General features: G+C 39.1%; 1 protein-coding gene across 1 annotated transcript; it reads left to right on the forward strand.

Annotated features, from left to right (window-relative positions):
* The first annotated feature begins 346 nt into the window (after positions 1-346).
* Positions 347-14,972, forward strand: LOC137199220 (putative nuclease HARBI1). The gene is made up of 5 exons (XM_067613351.1): positions 347-508; positions 600-703; positions 13,946-14,012; positions 14,228-14,339; positions 14,422-14,972. Exons 1-5 carry the CDS (start codon positions 347-349, stop codon positions 14,793-14,795), a joined length of 819 nt encoding a protein of 272 aa, XP_067469452.1. The 3' UTR covers positions 14,796-14,972.
* Positions 14,973-16,220: the final 1,248 nt, after the last annotated feature.

The raw sequence follows: 16,220 nt of genomic DNA on the forward strand, positions 1-16,220 counted from the left end.
GTCACACACATCATTAGTCATTAATCAGGACAGACTTCAACACAAACACGACATTTCATGTCTATGACACAGTAATCATGTAGGCTACAGTAACATTTTGACTCAGAACCTGGGAAGACAGGTATGCTCACTTCAACCATTCATATCAAAACATTCATATTAGGAATGCAGTTAAATAAATATTAAATAGTAAAAACACAGAAATAAGCGATAAATACATAATAAATATAACAATTAATAAACAATCTTTAAAAAACTCTAAAAAGAGATTTCTTTTTTTTTTTAACAGGACCACAGTCCCTTACAAAGGTATGCACAAATGAATACCCATGTTTTTATCCTCACCATGTCCTTTTCTGGAGCTGACTTGAAACCAGCCTTCAGGCTATCCAGGAACAGCATCAACATGCTGGTCCAGATGCTGCCCCGGCAAAAAGCCCATGGATGGAGCCATGAAATTGAGGTGCTGGTCACAGTCTACTTACTTGCCTGTGGAGCCTCGTACAGGGTAACTGCAGACATCTTTGCCATACCACTTAGCCACAGTTTACAGGACTGTCCACAGCATTGTGGAGGAAATGTTGACCGTCCTCCACAAGGCTATTCATTTCCGCAGAACAGAGGAGGTAGAGGAGGTGGGGGCTGGCTTTGTTCGCTTTGCTGGCCATGAGACATCTCGCTGTGCTGCCAGTGCCATCGATGGGTACCAAATCAGGATTGTTTCTCTTGCAGAGCCACAGAAGAAGTGTTACTTAAACAGAAAACCTTTCCCCTCTGTGATACTACTGATTCAATTCAATTCAATTTTATTTATATAGCACCAAATCACAACAAAAGGCATCTCAGGGCACTCTTCACATAGAGCAGGTCTAGACCGTTCTCTTTAATTTGCAGAGACTCAACAATTCCCCTATGAGTAGCACTTGGCGACAGCGGTAAGGAAAAACTCCCCTTTAACAGGAAGAAACCTCAAGCAGAACGGCCATCTGCTTTGACCAGTTGGGTTGAGAGAGAATGAAAGAGGGAGGGAAGGGGGTGAGGGGTGTGGACACAGAGAAGCAGAATAACAACATTAATAACAATAATAATAATAATAATAATAATAGAGATGTGACTAGCAACACAAACAGCAGCAATAGCCGGGGAAGAACACTAACAGGACCACAACAGCTCAGCCTGGATTCCAGGGTTTCCTGCGAGATGAGAAACCACAAAAAACTCGGAGGAAGAAGCTAAGTTATGTGTACATTGGAAATCCAGGATCTATACATGATGCCCTATGCAAAACCCTGTGATGGATACAGGTCCTGTATCCACCAGCTGGGTACTTTCTTCTAGGAGATGGAAGATACCCAAGCCTGCAGCATCCCATTGCTATTATGACACCATACTGCCAGCCTGTAGCAAGTAAGAACACTCTCTCTAACACACACACAGCAAATGGTTACTTAGGTCATTTTGAAATACATGTGAATTTTGATTAACAGGCCAAGATGAAGCCTGGTACAACGGGCACAACCCAAAAGCAAGGAACAGTATTGAGTGTACCTTTGGGGTCTTGAAAATGCACCGGATGGATGGATGGATGGATAGATAGATGTGTGTGTACATATGTTATATATGTTCATTTGTTGCAATGTTCTTTTTCTTGTTCTGGCGAATTTAAATTTAACTGCATGACTGTAAATAATTCTATACAACTGTAAAATATAGGACTTTCTCATTTTTTTGTTTTGTTGTAAATATACACAATTCACTGTTGCTTTCAAGAATTAATTGCCTGGGTTGAATTTCAAACAATATTTATTTAGAATTTATCAACCAGTTTTTCAAACAGAGATAAATATCAATCTGCTTTTTCTGTTGCTGCTGTTTCCCTCTCCTCTTCTCTTGCTATTGCCTATCCCTCCCTCTCCTCTTCCCTCTTGGCCTGTTCCCTCTGGGCCTCTCTCTGTGTGCCTGGCTGGCCCTGGCTTCTTCTGCAGAAGGGGCAGAGGCCAGTGTGTGCATTGTGCCACCTGTAGTAGCAGTCAAGTTTGCTGCAACAACCAGGGATGGACTATTCGAGTGCTGCCCCTGGAGTGCAGCATCCATTAGACTGTACCACTGCCAGGTGGCACCAGTCACACTACCGGCCTCTACCCCTTTGCCTGTGGGTGGGTCCCTAAGCTCCTGAAAATAAGGTATTAATTACTACTACTACTACTACTAGTTATTGTCCGTGTTAGGTTTAATATATGACCTGGCAAACTAAAGCTAAGTAGTTTCTTTAAAAGGAATCTCAGAAAGGCCCTCTCAGTATACAATACATGGCAGAGAAACAGATTACTTGATATTTGTCTTTTAGGTGATTCCATTTCTTTCTGGCCTGTTTGGCAGTTATTGCCAAGCCAGATATGGTAACAAAGTCCCTGGGAAAAACAAAAACATCAACAAAGAGTGACTGCCACTTCAATAAGATATTAATCATGATGGATGGAGACTGCCTAAATCTGGCTCCAACTCTTCCCCAGACATACAGGCGATGATACAAATACTCAAAATCGATACTCACTCCCATCCTAATTTTTAACGAATTTCGCTGGCCAGTGAAAAGGCTCTCATTGGCTGCCTACTAGTCAATGAGGGCCCGAGTTTCCTCAGTTGTCTCTTGATTAAAATATTGTTTAAATGTTAGTTTTGATGCACAATCACCATTATAGCAAGTATAAGAAGTTTGTACAATAGGGAATAATGCAAACAATTTGGTCAAAAGTACAAAGGCAGCACTCTAGTATAGTAAAGTAGAATAGAGTAGAGTAAACTTCACTGTCCTCGAGGGGAAATTTGTCTTGGGCACACAGTGCTATAGTCCATTGTTTCACATAAAAACATTACAAAAACATGAGAAGCATAGGCACGATGCTAAACAGCTGATCCACATAAAAACATCTTAACATAAAGAGATTTTTGACTATACATTTGAGATTGACAACAAGATGGCTTAAAAAGAAATTAAGAGTTTAAGTGCAAAAGTGCTTGTGTATAGTACAACGTTAAAGTTTAATAAAAATATAAAGTTATAAAACTTAACTTAATCAATTTACCGGGGAAAAATAACAGATTCAGACTCTGAGACCATAGATTCCCTGTTAGATATACCCAAAACAAGTTATATATTGTATTTAACCACTACATAGACATCAGAGCCAGCGGCAAATTTCAAAAGGACTTGCCAAGATAAGGCTGTTCTCGGCAGGGTACCATGAGCTCTGACTGCCCGGTCATCTCGAAAGCTGGTGAGGCATGCTGGCTAACTTACAGCCCTCACAAATCAGGAAACGTCAGAGCTAATTTTCAAGTCAGCTCTATCTTGATAAATCAACCACAACTTTGAAGTTTAAACAGTTAAACTCTCGCCTAAAAATGTTAAAACAACATTCCGAGACACAACAACAGTAGTATTTCGAAAATTATAACTTACATTTGTGAGTTTTAGTCTCCTCCGCCATTGCCGCTGCTCTGTGCGAAATGCATTCTGGGATACCTGGCTGTCACAAGTGTACACAAGTCACCTCATGATGCATCCCCAATAAAACGGGCAGAGCAAGTTCACATCTAGGCATTTGGAATGTAGGTGGCTGGATGTGGACTTTGAATTGGAACAGTGCTTGGGCTGCGATTGATGACATGTCACAAGTCTGCAAGAACACAAGTACAGACAAGAACACAGATTGAGAAACGGCTACTATGTCACAAGAAGAAGGGAAAACTAGAGTAGTGTTCTTCTCAGCAGCGGAACAAACCCCGCTTATGGAACTATATGAAGACTATAAGGAGTCATCGCCAAAAAGAGCAATACTGCCACAATTAACAAGACGAGAGAGATGGCTTGGCAAAAAAATTGCTGACATAAAAAGCATAAATCATACAAATCTATGTAGGTGGGTAGTGGTGGCCTAAAGGTTAGAGGAGTGAGCTTATAACCAGAATGATGACAGTCCAATCCCCTAGACCGACAGGATGAATCTGGGTGGGGAGAGTGAAGAGCAGTGCTTTTTCCTGTTTATGGTTTTATTTATTTTTATTTGCTAACAAATGAACATTCAGATCACTGACTGTGGCTAGTTAATATCAGATGTATGTATAAAATCGTGGTGTAGGCAATTTAGGAGAACCAACTTACCAATTTACCATTACTAACTACATAATCATCTAGTCTTTGACACATATTCTCTTTCGCAGGATGTCTGTTCAATTTACAAGCGTCATTGAATGTTATTAATTTAGAAGTTGCAGTTGGAGGTGAAGAAACTGGAGAGGGATATAAATACAGTGAAAACGGCTCATAATGATCACATTAGCAGATGATTATTATAACCGATTTTTTTATTTATTTATTTCTCATGTAGAATACCATGTAATTGACATTTGTATAACCAATTTATTAGCCTACATGAATATAAAGTAATGAAATGGACAGTTTTGCTATTTACTGAATTCTGTTGGCTGTTCCTTCTTTTTCCTGGTGGCAGAACAGGTGAACAGATTTAGATTTCATAAGCTTCGAGGAGACTACATTTGTCAGACAGAGAAAATGACTTTCTTTTTCCTGTCATGATTTCAATGGCAATAATGGTGCTGCAGGTGCTTATCATGAGAGTAAAGTTAAAAAAAAAAAAAATAGAACCATAGTCTTAAATTTTTTTTTCCATATGTTGTCATTTATGAAAGACCCAAAACGAACACTGTAAGTGGACTACTTGATTACTATAGGCAAATTATTAACCATAAATTTTGTATAAGAATGATTCTGTCCCAAACTTTTTGATTCATATAAGCAGTTGATCACTGTAACCATGATCACCAAGCGGTTTCCACAATATAAATTTAAACACAGCAGAGGGTCATGGTTTGGACTTTAATTTCCTTTTGTCTTCACAGCTTGAACAAAATGAGTGAGTGAATGAATAAATAAATAACTTCAAAACAACATTGGTGCACTTTTATTTCTTAAATTATAAATGCAAAGCTTTTAACTAAAAGGGTTCACTCCAAAACAAAGGTGACCATGAATAAAATGGGGATTAACCGAAATAGGTATTTTTGTAAAGGTCCCTCACAGTTATTCCCTTTTTTGTTTGTATTTTTGTTTCATGTTTCTAAACATGGACATGACAAAACTGATGGACATTCTTTGACACAGCTAAATTAAGCTTGACAGTTAGTCTGCCACGGTGTGGGCGAGTTCTGCTGTATAAATTGCCTAATACCATGGTCTGGGTGAATACTCTTTTCTGATTGGCCAGCAGGTGTGCGTTAAAACCATGTATTGCACACGTAGTTCGGCTCAAGTTTAATCACTGTTCTAAATTCATCCACTACCCAACCTGTAACTATGGTAACATTAAAGAGTACAGCTGTCAAAGCTTACTTGTTATGAAGTTTTGAAGAATGGGATGCAGCAGAGGAAAAATAAACGGAGAAGAAAGACACCAAGTGAAAAATGGCACAAGGAACTGACACCTGAAGAGCTTAAAATAATTGCGGAACAGAAGGATGAGATTAATACAAAAAAAGCAAGAAAATGGGCAGTTAATATACCGAGAGACTTTCTCTACCAAAACAAAAGAACACTGATTTGCGGACATAGTCTGCGGTTATGCTTAATGACACCTTATGCAAATTTTATGCCTCAGTTCAGGCTGGCAGCAAGTACAGTGTGGCAAGTTGTCAGGACAGCAGTAACCTCTTGCTTCATAACCTTTTGATTTTGAGTGCAAAACTTTCAAAAAATTTTCAAATGCTTTTATTTTATATTGTTGGCAAAGGACCATGGTATACGTGGGGTTATCAACTTGTAGGTGTGCGTTAAATGGTTTTAAGGCACCTCTACTTTGCGTCAGGTGGTTCTTCACCACCACGTTATGCCTTCAAACCATTTTACACACACCTACTCATTGTTTATCCCTTACTTGTTTACTGAGCAGGGAATCATATAAGCCACAGTAATGGAACGGAATTCTCACTTAAATTAGCGAGGCTCAAACAAGCTGGGCTTTTCCTTCATACAGATTGATGGAATACCCCTCAGGGCTCTTGTTTTCTTTAGTTTTATCTCTGCCTTGCTTGGTTTTATTCTAGACTGTTTGTAACCTTGTGCCTGCCCTACTCCAGCTGTGTCTTGTTCTGTGATTAGTTCCTTGTGTATTTATACCTGTCTGTTCTTTGTCAGTTCGTGGTCAGTGTATCCCAGTGTTTGCAGCTGTTGTTTTTGCTCCACATGTTTCAAGTCAGCCAGTTCTGTTTTTGTCTTCATCTGCCAGTAACCAGTCTGGTAAATAAATAATAATTTTCTTCAGTTCCTGTTGCCTGCCTATTGTTTCTGCATTTGGGTCCATTTGCCTGCATAACCCTGACAAACAGTGCTCTCCAGCTGGAAGGATCCAAGTAGCCTTTAGATCATTTCAATTTACAATTACAATGTACAATTTCATTTAGCAGACGCTTTTATCCAAAGCAACATATATCTGAGAGCTGATACAACACAAGCAGGGATCTAGTCAGGAGAGAACAGAGGGCACACCTGTTGTCTAAGGCAGAAATAAAATGGCCAATGTTGCACTATGACGTCGGACTCTCTGATTTATGTTGTACTTGCAGTATAAGCTGAAGTAGTAATCAAGAGACACCACACTCAGATCTTCTAAAAATTGTGAACATGTCTCTTAGGTGTCTTCCCACGGGTCCTGAAAATTGCAGTCATCAAGCCACTCTTAAAAAGAACAATCTAGACACCTCACTGATGAACAATTATAGACCCATATCAAACCTCCCATTTTAAGTAAAATATTTGAAAAAGATTCTTTTCAACAGCTAAACACTTTGATGTCTTCCAGTCAGGAATTGGACCACACCACAGCTCTGAGACTGTTCTTGTAAGGTCTTCAATGACATCCACTTAAACACAGACAGTGGCAGAATTTCAGTCCTTAGTATTACTGGATCTCAGTGCTGCATTCAACACAGTCAACCACAACATATTACTAGACCGACTGGAAAACTGGGCGGGACTCTCTGACACAGTACTAAACTGGTTTAAATCATACTTAAAGGACAGGGACTACTTTGTATCTATAGGTAATTACTCATCTGAGCGGACAAAAATGACATGAGTTTCCCAAGGCTCCATTCTGGGGCCTCTTCTGTTCAACATCTACATGCTCCCACTGGCTCAGTTTATGGAAAACAACAAAAAATGTTACCACAATTGAGCAGTAAGTGCATTTCACAAATCAACGATTGGATGTGCCAGAATTTTCTTCAGTTAAACAAATATAAAACTGAAATTGTTTTTGCAGCCAAGGAAGAATGATTAATCATTCAATAATTTTAAAAACCACAAACCAAGCCAGGAATCTTGGTGTAGTCATGGACTCAGAACTGAATTTCAACAGCCACACTGAGACAATTACAAAGTCAACCTAATATCACTTGAAGAATATATCAAGGATTAAAGGACTTATGTCGTAGAAGGATTTGGAAAAACTTGTGCATGCATTTATCTTCAATAGACTCAACTACTGTAATGGTGTCTTTACAGATCTCCCTAAAAAATGATCAGACAGCTGCTGCTGATTTAGAATGCTGCTGCTTGAGTCCTCACTAAGACTTAGACAGTGGATCATATCACTCTAGTTCTCAGATCTTTTCACTGGCTTCTTGTCTGTCAAAGAATTGATTTTAAAATACTATTGTTGGCTTATAAAGCACTGCATGGTTTAGGACCAACATACATTTCTGATCTGCTGCTACGTTATTGTTGGGTCTCACTGGCCAACCACATGTTTCAAGACCAAGAAACAAAGGGAGTCCTCAAGAAAGTCAATTTCCATGGTCCATGAGTCCATGGTTGTTCACACCCAAGTGTGAACTCAACCCATGGACCCAGGTTAACAAAACTAGAACAACTGGACTTAGCCTTGCAAAATATAGCATGGCATAGAATGGCTAAGCATAAACTGTTAATCTTGTTGATGTACATGTACTGATTTTGGTTTAACATTGTCCACTGAGTTTTATTGTTGTGATGCATTTCCATTGCTAAGCTACTGAATAGCCAACTGCTAAGCTAGAGTAAGTTTATGCTTCACGTGTTACATCCAGTAACCAGGCCTTGCATGCAACTAACCTCTTCCTAATTGGCCTTGAACTGAGAACCACCCATACGCTAACACTATTGATATGCCACTTATAAAAGAAGTAATTGACTGTGTCCTCGAGCCATTTACTTATATATGTAATAAATCCTTTCCAACAGGTATCTAACATATTGTATCAAGTTGTAGACCTGTGTCTTTGCTACCTCAATTTTCTAAAATACTTGAAAAACTATTTGTAAATAGACTTGATGACTTTATTGAGAAATATGAGTTATTGAGTGACCATCAATATGGGTTTAAGAGCAATCAATAGGCATCTTTAGCAGTGATGGATTTTGTAGAAAATATAGCAACAACAGTAGATAAACAATATACTGTAGGCGTACATATTGATTCACGTAAAGTGTTGTGTGTCACACAACATTGATTAGGAAGTTATTTAAATATTAGGTTTCAGTATCTAAAAATTAATAATAGTGAATCACGTCTTAGAAGAGTAACTGTTGGTGTTCCACAAGGTTCAGTATTGAGACCTAAGTTATTTATACTTTATTTGAATGATATTTGTACCATATCTCATAAGTTGAAATTTGTTATGTTTGCTGATGATACACATTTATTTTGTTCAAGGGAGGACATGAAAGAATTATTGAAAACAGTAGAAAGGGAAATTATGTTAAAACATGGTTTGATATTAATAAGTTATGATCACTAAATGAAAATAAAACAATTTATGGTGTTCGGTGGTGTCAGGATTATTGTGAAATATAACTGAATTCAAATGGAGTTGAAATTGATAGATTATATGAAACAATTTTTGGGAGTGATTATAAACTTAGCACAAAAAGTAAGGAAATTTGTGTTTGGTAGATTATTTCTTTGTTGTAACAATGCTTCTTGGCAATAAATCTTTTCCCTTTGGAAAGCCTGTTTATTTCCCTTTTAAATGGTGCCACATTTGTAAGGAACATGCATTTGTGGGATGAACAGCAGAGCTCATCCCCATCTTGCGCCCATGAAAAATTTGCCAAATGCCAAACAGCTTATTTTGCTGTTGCTATTGGCTCTTGTTTTCAACTTCTGGTATATATATATATATATATATATATATATGACAATATATATATTGTCATCAGCAGAGATTCCCAAGCTGCAGAGATGCTCTGTCCTGAGGAAGGCAGAGCCAAGTTTGATCAGGCCTCAGAGTGTGTCCCTTACCATTTGGTTTTGGCAGTGAGGATCAGTCACAGTATTAGGATTGTATACTTTGGGGGGAAAGCAACAGGTAAAGAAAAATGGAGCAAGCATTGACAAAATCTTCTGGGGTGAACATATACTAGACTAAACAGAATAGACGATCGAGGAAGACGATAGAGTTTAGGGCATTAGGGTTTAGGATTGGCATTAGGGGTACATTCTTTCCCAATCCATATATCCACCTGAACCTCTTTTCTTAAAGGTTTCACAAGGTTTTATAACAACATCATTCTATTTCTGTTTTTGCTCCTGACAGACAAATGTAATAATTCACATAGCCACTAGACATTCTTGTCAGGTAATCGTCATGTTTTTAGGCATTTGAACAAAGACTGATGTGGTCAATTTGGGAGAACAGTCTCAAGTTAGATAAAGAGGTCATATTAATTTAGTTGGTCACTACTTCTTTATGTGTGCACTGCATCATTTTGGAGGAACAAAGATTTTTTTTTTAAAAAAGCATGCGGGGGAAGATCAGGAGATGAATCAGATCAACAACAAATCTGTTTATCATAAAAACATTTATTCTACAAAACTTGCCCGTTTTACATGTTTTGGATAAAAATGCATAATTGTTACGTTGTTCAATGCATAAATCACTAGGCTCAAATAATTCTTTCCTTTGTCTTTAACTGCTCATTTCTGCGGTGTTTCATACTTGTGCCCAGCACTGTGACTTCTCTTCTTTTCTGAGGAGGAGGTTTGGCTTTATGGATTCTTTTTAGCCATGCTGGTTATGGTCATATAAATCATGCAAGTATTCCTCCATTTATTCCAAAGAAACAAGAACACATTTGGGACTTCTTGTCCCCCCAAAAATAAAATAAAATTTTACAAAATCATGAACTGAAAATAAATATATGTATTTGAGTATGTCAGGATAGTCTCTATCGTGCAGTGGTAGAAGTTTATCAGGAAACTCCCCCGGAAACTCCTGATAAAATTCGACTGCTGCACGATATAGAGTATCCTGTCATACTGCTGCACAGTCTGGTACTCCTGCTGCACTGCGGAGGAGAGGAAGGACCTACAGTGTATAGTGAAGACAGCTCAGTGGATTGTTGGCTCCCCACTTCCAAAACTATCAGACATCCACTCAAGCCATCTTCACAGACATGCAGACATCAGGAGAGACACTTCACACCCTGGTTACTGCCTGTTCACCACCCTCCCCTCAGGCAGGCTCAGGGTCATTAGGGCACGGACCAACTCTCTGAAAAACAGCTTTTTCTTTGGAGCTGTGGACAAGCTGTTGAACTCATAGCCCCCCCACTCCCCACTCAGCTACCTCAAGTGTGATAATTGTGCAATATTTCTCCTACAGTTGTACCAAGATTTTATTATATTGCTAACTTAATTATATTGCTATTTTGTATAATACTATATAATACCACTGCCCCCACCACTACCACAAGGGCAATAACTGTGCAATATTTCTCCTACGATTGCTGTAAGATATTATATTGCTATGTATATATTTTGTATAATACTTTACTATATTTAACTACTTTATTTTATTCTCTATTTATTTGGTTGGTGATCTATCTGAGTTGCAAAACAAAACACAAAGACCTATACAAAAATATGAAGTTATTGAACTGACTGACACAAGGAAATAATTGATTATCAACTACACAAAGACACATTTTAATAATGTAATGCTACATTACAATCACAGTTTACAGTTTACAACTTCAATTCATCAACAGAGGCTAGCGTATCCTAACTATGAACTGTGGTCAGGAGAGGCGGGTGACCTTCATGTGAGCTGCTCTGTTTTTCAGCGTGGTCATTCAGGCAGCAGGATGAGAGCTGGGTAAAGCTGAGGTCAACTGCATAAACAATCTCCTCAGTGATGGATAGATGAAGGGAAGGGAAGTCACCTCTGTTATATGTCATCATTCATTCAGTGTATTGGTAGGTGACAAGCTCCTGCATACTGTCAGCTGTGGGGAGAGAAAAAGGAAAGGGATGTGGCGAGCTAAGGGAATGGGACGGGATTTTACACCTCTGGAAAGTTTTTGTTTATTCTAAGTTTCGGTGAAAACAAGGTATGCATCAAAACAAGTTATCTATCAAGAATTTCCACTTGCATGTATTTGACTGGACTGTATAATGTGTTAGATAATGAATCAATGCACTTTAGATTGGTGCTGGTGCTCCTCAAAAAAAAAAAAAAAAAAAAAAATCGAAAAAAGTAGGACAGCACTCATCTTAATCTGGTTATTCCTGCATCACACAGACATTTCGGCAGCCACCCTTCCTCAATGTGGAAACTGGAAACAGTAAATGGTGAATGGACTGTACTTGTATAGCGCCTTTCTAGTTTTTCGACCACTCAAAGCGCTTTTACACTATGAATCACATTCACCCATTCACACACATTCATACGCTGAATGGGTACAAGGGCTACCATGCAAGGTCCCAACCTACCCATCAGATGAATCTAATCATTCACACACTGATGGCACAGTCATCAGGAGCAATTAGGTGTTAAGTATCTTGCCCAAGGACACATCGATATGTGGACTGGAGGAGCCGGGGATCGAACTGCTGATCTTCCGACGACCCGCTCAACCTCCTGAGCCACAGCAGCCAAAACAGTGTTACAAGTAAGCACAGGTGAGCTGCATAACCTAAGCAAGCGCAACAATGGAGCCAATAGGAGCCCTCGTATTCCAAACAACGCTCATTCCAAGGAGGAGCTTGCAACAACAAACCAAACCTCACTAAACATAAATTATATTACAAAAAGCAGGATAGTGAGAAATCTTCATTTAAACCAGATGGCATTAAAATGCCCAGATAATTAATCTCTCTTTGTAGAAACTACTTTTCTCGATTGCCTCTCCAGTGGGAAAGTTGAACTTCAATAAAGATCATTAACCTTATAATTACCTGACCTGAAATGTCTGGCTACAGGAGACCCCTCATCATGCTTCCTAATAAAATATTTATGTTCGCAAGTTCAAGTTTTTAGATTACGTTTTCTTTTGCCAACATAAAATAAATCACATGGACATTAAAGTAAATAAACTTGAAACATACATGTTCCTGCCAGTTGAAGGATGAGTGAATTCATTACCTTGATCAGAAAGTTACACTGTACATAATTATGACAATGAAATTGACCACTGAGCATTTTGGCCAAAAGTTTTTACAACATTTTATTGGCATATCAGATTTTACAAGATAGTCTCTAATATAGAAGGTGAGTGAAAGGTTTTGCATTTGTTTGCTTTGACAGAAATTGGCCTATACATAGACACAAAGGTTGTGCTTCATGTAGGCACATAGGTTTAACAACTAAAAGTTACATACGATTCATTTGTTTGTGTTGAAAGTTTTTTCTAACAAGTATTTCAGTCAGGAGAGGCTCAATTAAATGAGACTGTAAGGTAGTGAGTGGAGCAGGTGGATCCAAATGCAGGAGATGGCGGGCAGGCAAGATCAGATGCAGAATATTTAATGATAAACATGAAACACTGAGACACAGGAACAGGAAACACTAACCATAACCACAGACGACTCGACAAAGCCTGAACTCAAAACCAGACCTTAAATACAAACCAAACTGATCAAGGAACGGGGAACAGGTGAGTAGACTCAAGGGCAGGCTGGGAGTGAGTGGCTGAGGGAAACACAGCGGGTGCTTTTCAATTTGCTAATTCTATGCTTCCTCGCGTCCTCTCTCCTCCGTGACCCGGAAAGCAATCTCCCTCCGCTATCATGGAGGATCTTCCAATCTCTTTAATGCACCTGGAGGAGACGAGGAGCATGAAGTGAGGAGGCTCCTGGAGGAGTTTAGAGGCTTAGAGTGAGGAAACACAGGTGTATCATATGCAGAAGAGTTTTAACAGACGGCAACACCCCTTTGATCCAAAGTGTGTATTGATTGGTCAGCTGATCTGATGGGACAGTAAACAGTCGGGCTGTTATTGTAATACAGTGGATCTGAGGGGTTTACTTCGAAGCGAGATTAGTGGGTTAGCAAGGTACGTTGAGCCAGGGTTTTCAATGTCACGAAAGTTGCTCTCTTTTAACCTGGCTACATCACCATGGTAACTGATGCAGCAAACTTAACCTGGTCCGGGGCAGGTTATGTTCCGAGTTTCAGCTCATATCGGCTATAAAAAGCACTGCTCTTTCACTAACCACCTCTCTTGAAAATGGCATCACTATTTTTGAATAATCCGGTGGACCTCGGCGCAATTATTGTGCAAGGTACTCTTCGGAGGGAGAGAGTATTTAGAGACTGGAGTGATCCCCTATCTTTTCCTGACGTCATTCTCTATGAACGCTACAGATTCTCAGCTGAGGGAATACGTTATTTATGCAAACTGCTGGAGCCATATGTGAGTAACTCCACAAAAAGGAGATATGCACTTACAGTGGCACAAACTGTGTGCATATCGTTGCGTTTTTTTGCCACGGGAACCTTATAGTTCACTTTAGTAATAATAAGTATGATGAATACTTGCATGTGAAATATAATGTATAAATCTAATTCCTTCATAGGATTCCCTAAGGCTCCACATTCCCATTAGTGGAGCCTTAGGGGAACATAGGGGTGACTTTGTTAACAGGAAGTCCTTTCATAGTATCAATGTTCAGGTAAACTACCTGGTGCTCATTTTTGTAAGGTGATTGGTGGCACATAGCATGCAGGTACACTAAAGCTTTTTAATAGTGCTGCGCATGAAACTTTGCACAATTGTATATATTATTTATTATAATGTAGTATACAATTATCCCTTTAAAAGCCTTAACTGGTACCTTTTCCTTGTTTTAGTGCTTTCATTGTGAAATTAACCTCAATGCTTTTGCAGATGACTTGTGACCACCAATTGATGGTCACAAGTGTGGAGGCCAAATGGCCTGGCTTGGTTCACGACTCCCGCATTTTCCAGGAGTCATCACTGGGTCATCGGTTTGAGCAAGGTATGGCAAACATATACAATTAATACTATTGCTTGTTTAATTGTGACACTGGTCAAGTAATTTCCTCTCCTTTTATTAACAGGGCACTATGATGGGCTTCTGCTGGGGGACAGAGGATACCCTTGTACAAGGTTCTTGATGACCCCCTATCCTGACCCACAGACACCACCAGAGAGGTGCTTTAATGTGGCCCTCAGTAAATGCCGGGTGAGGATTGAGATGACCTTTGAGGTCATCAAGTCTCGTTTTAACTGTCTCCGGGGTTTGAGAGTCTCTCCTGAGAGGGCCTGCCAGATCACAACAGCATGCATGGTGCTCCACAACATCGCCACCATGCGAAAGGAGAGAGCCCCTCATGTGCCATTGGTGGCACCTGACATTGTTGACCCCATCACCCCGGATCACCCCACTGGAGCAGCCATTAGACAGGCCATTACTAATCAGTTTTTTATGTAAAAGAAAAAGAAAGAAATATTTTATTTCATATATAATTTTGATTCTTTTTTATTCCAAATTTAATTATCTGTAAATACTGTAGCCTAGGTTCTATGTGTGTAGCATGAAAGATCTACAACTTTCATTTCATTTTGCAACCCTGTTGTACAATGACAAGTTAAGTTGATAAGTTGAATCTTGAAAAAAAGAATAAACCAATAACAGGATGCATTTCACATTTTTAGTTAGTTGTTCTGCCTTTGCTGGGAAAAGAGAAAAAGAGTCATAAGTATACAATGTCAATCATGCTTAACCAATAAAATTCTAAGTACCATTTACTGCAATACCTTCTCCAATAGCTCAATTTCCAATTTCAGCTTTTTGATTTCCAGTTCTTTTTTAATATTGTCCGGCTACAGGTTCTTTTTATATAGAGCCCTCACATTGTCTGCTCCAACCTGTATAAATAGTATTAGTTGACAGGACATTGAAGTGTTCATCGAGCAACAGAGATCACTGGGATAGACTTTTCAGTGATATTGGTGTACTGTGTTCATGATTCACCTAGCATAGCGTGTTCTTGGTAAGGCTCACTTTAAAAGATGGACATAGGACTACTAGAAAATATAAAACCCTTACCCTTTGCATTCTTGAAGGCCTAGAGGTGGAGGCCACTGACTGAGAGGAGTCTTGCATATTTTCCTCTTCCTGTAAAATAAACCAGCAAGTGAAGCTATTTAATTATTTTTATGTTTTGAGGTCACCTGAAGCAGTTAAACCTATGTGCAGACTATCACAAGCATGTTATTGATACATTAGGCATAACTGGGTTCACAAATTCAACATATGATTAAAAATAAGTTTACCCTCACAGCCATCCCTGAATGTATAGACAGCGTCTCCTCATCATTGATCTCCTCCTGAAAGATTATATAAAAGAACTGCATAAAGTGGATTAAACACATCAGCAAATATTGGTCAGAGTACATGACACCTTGCTTTGACATTTACCTCTGTGTGGGGGTCAACAAGGATGTGTGTTGGCGGCTCCGGCAAAACCATAGTATCTCCGTCGACTGTAATTTATATAAAGACTTTTCACACCTGATGGCCTAGACAAACAAGCATTTAGTACTTTACCACCAAACCACTTCTACATACTCAGGACAAACAAATGTTGCTGGGAGCTGCCAGCACCATGGTCAGATGAGACACCTCCTTCAATCCCCTCCATTATCAGTCGCTCTTCCTTGTTAGAGAGAGCCAGCTCCTCTGAAACTGTGAAGTTTGGTGGAGCTGGCCCCGCTCCAGTCTTCCTCCTCTCATTTTTTCATATTAACATTTTTTCTTTTTTTACATTTTACATAGCATATCATCCATACACTAAAAGAATGATGAAGGCACAGCAATTACATACCACTTTGGAGGATGTTTTTATGCTTGGTC

Source organism: Thunnus thynnus, chromosome 16 (genome assembly GCF_963924715.1).
Source record: "Thunnus thynnus chromosome 16, fThuThy2.1, whole genome shotgun sequence".
NCBI lineage: Eukaryota > Metazoa > Chordata > Actinopteri > Scombriformes > Scombridae > Thunnus > Thunnus thynnus.

What these genes read in the sequence shown, in the direction of transcription:
- LOC137199220 (XM_067613351.1), top strand. Translation starts at nt 347, where the DNA reads ATGTCCTTTTCTGGAGCTGACTTGAAACCAGCCTTCAGGCTATCCAGG. An exon ending in GCTGCCAGTGCCATCGATGG is followed by an intron (nt 704 to 13,945) that starts GTACCAAATCAG and finishes CATTCCCATTAG; the next exon opens with TGGAGCCTTAGGGGAACATA. An exon ending in TTCATAGTATCAATGTTCAG is followed by an intron (nt 14,013 to 14,227) that starts GTAAACTACCTG and finishes ATGCTTTTGCAG; the next exon opens with ATGACTTGTGACCACCAATT.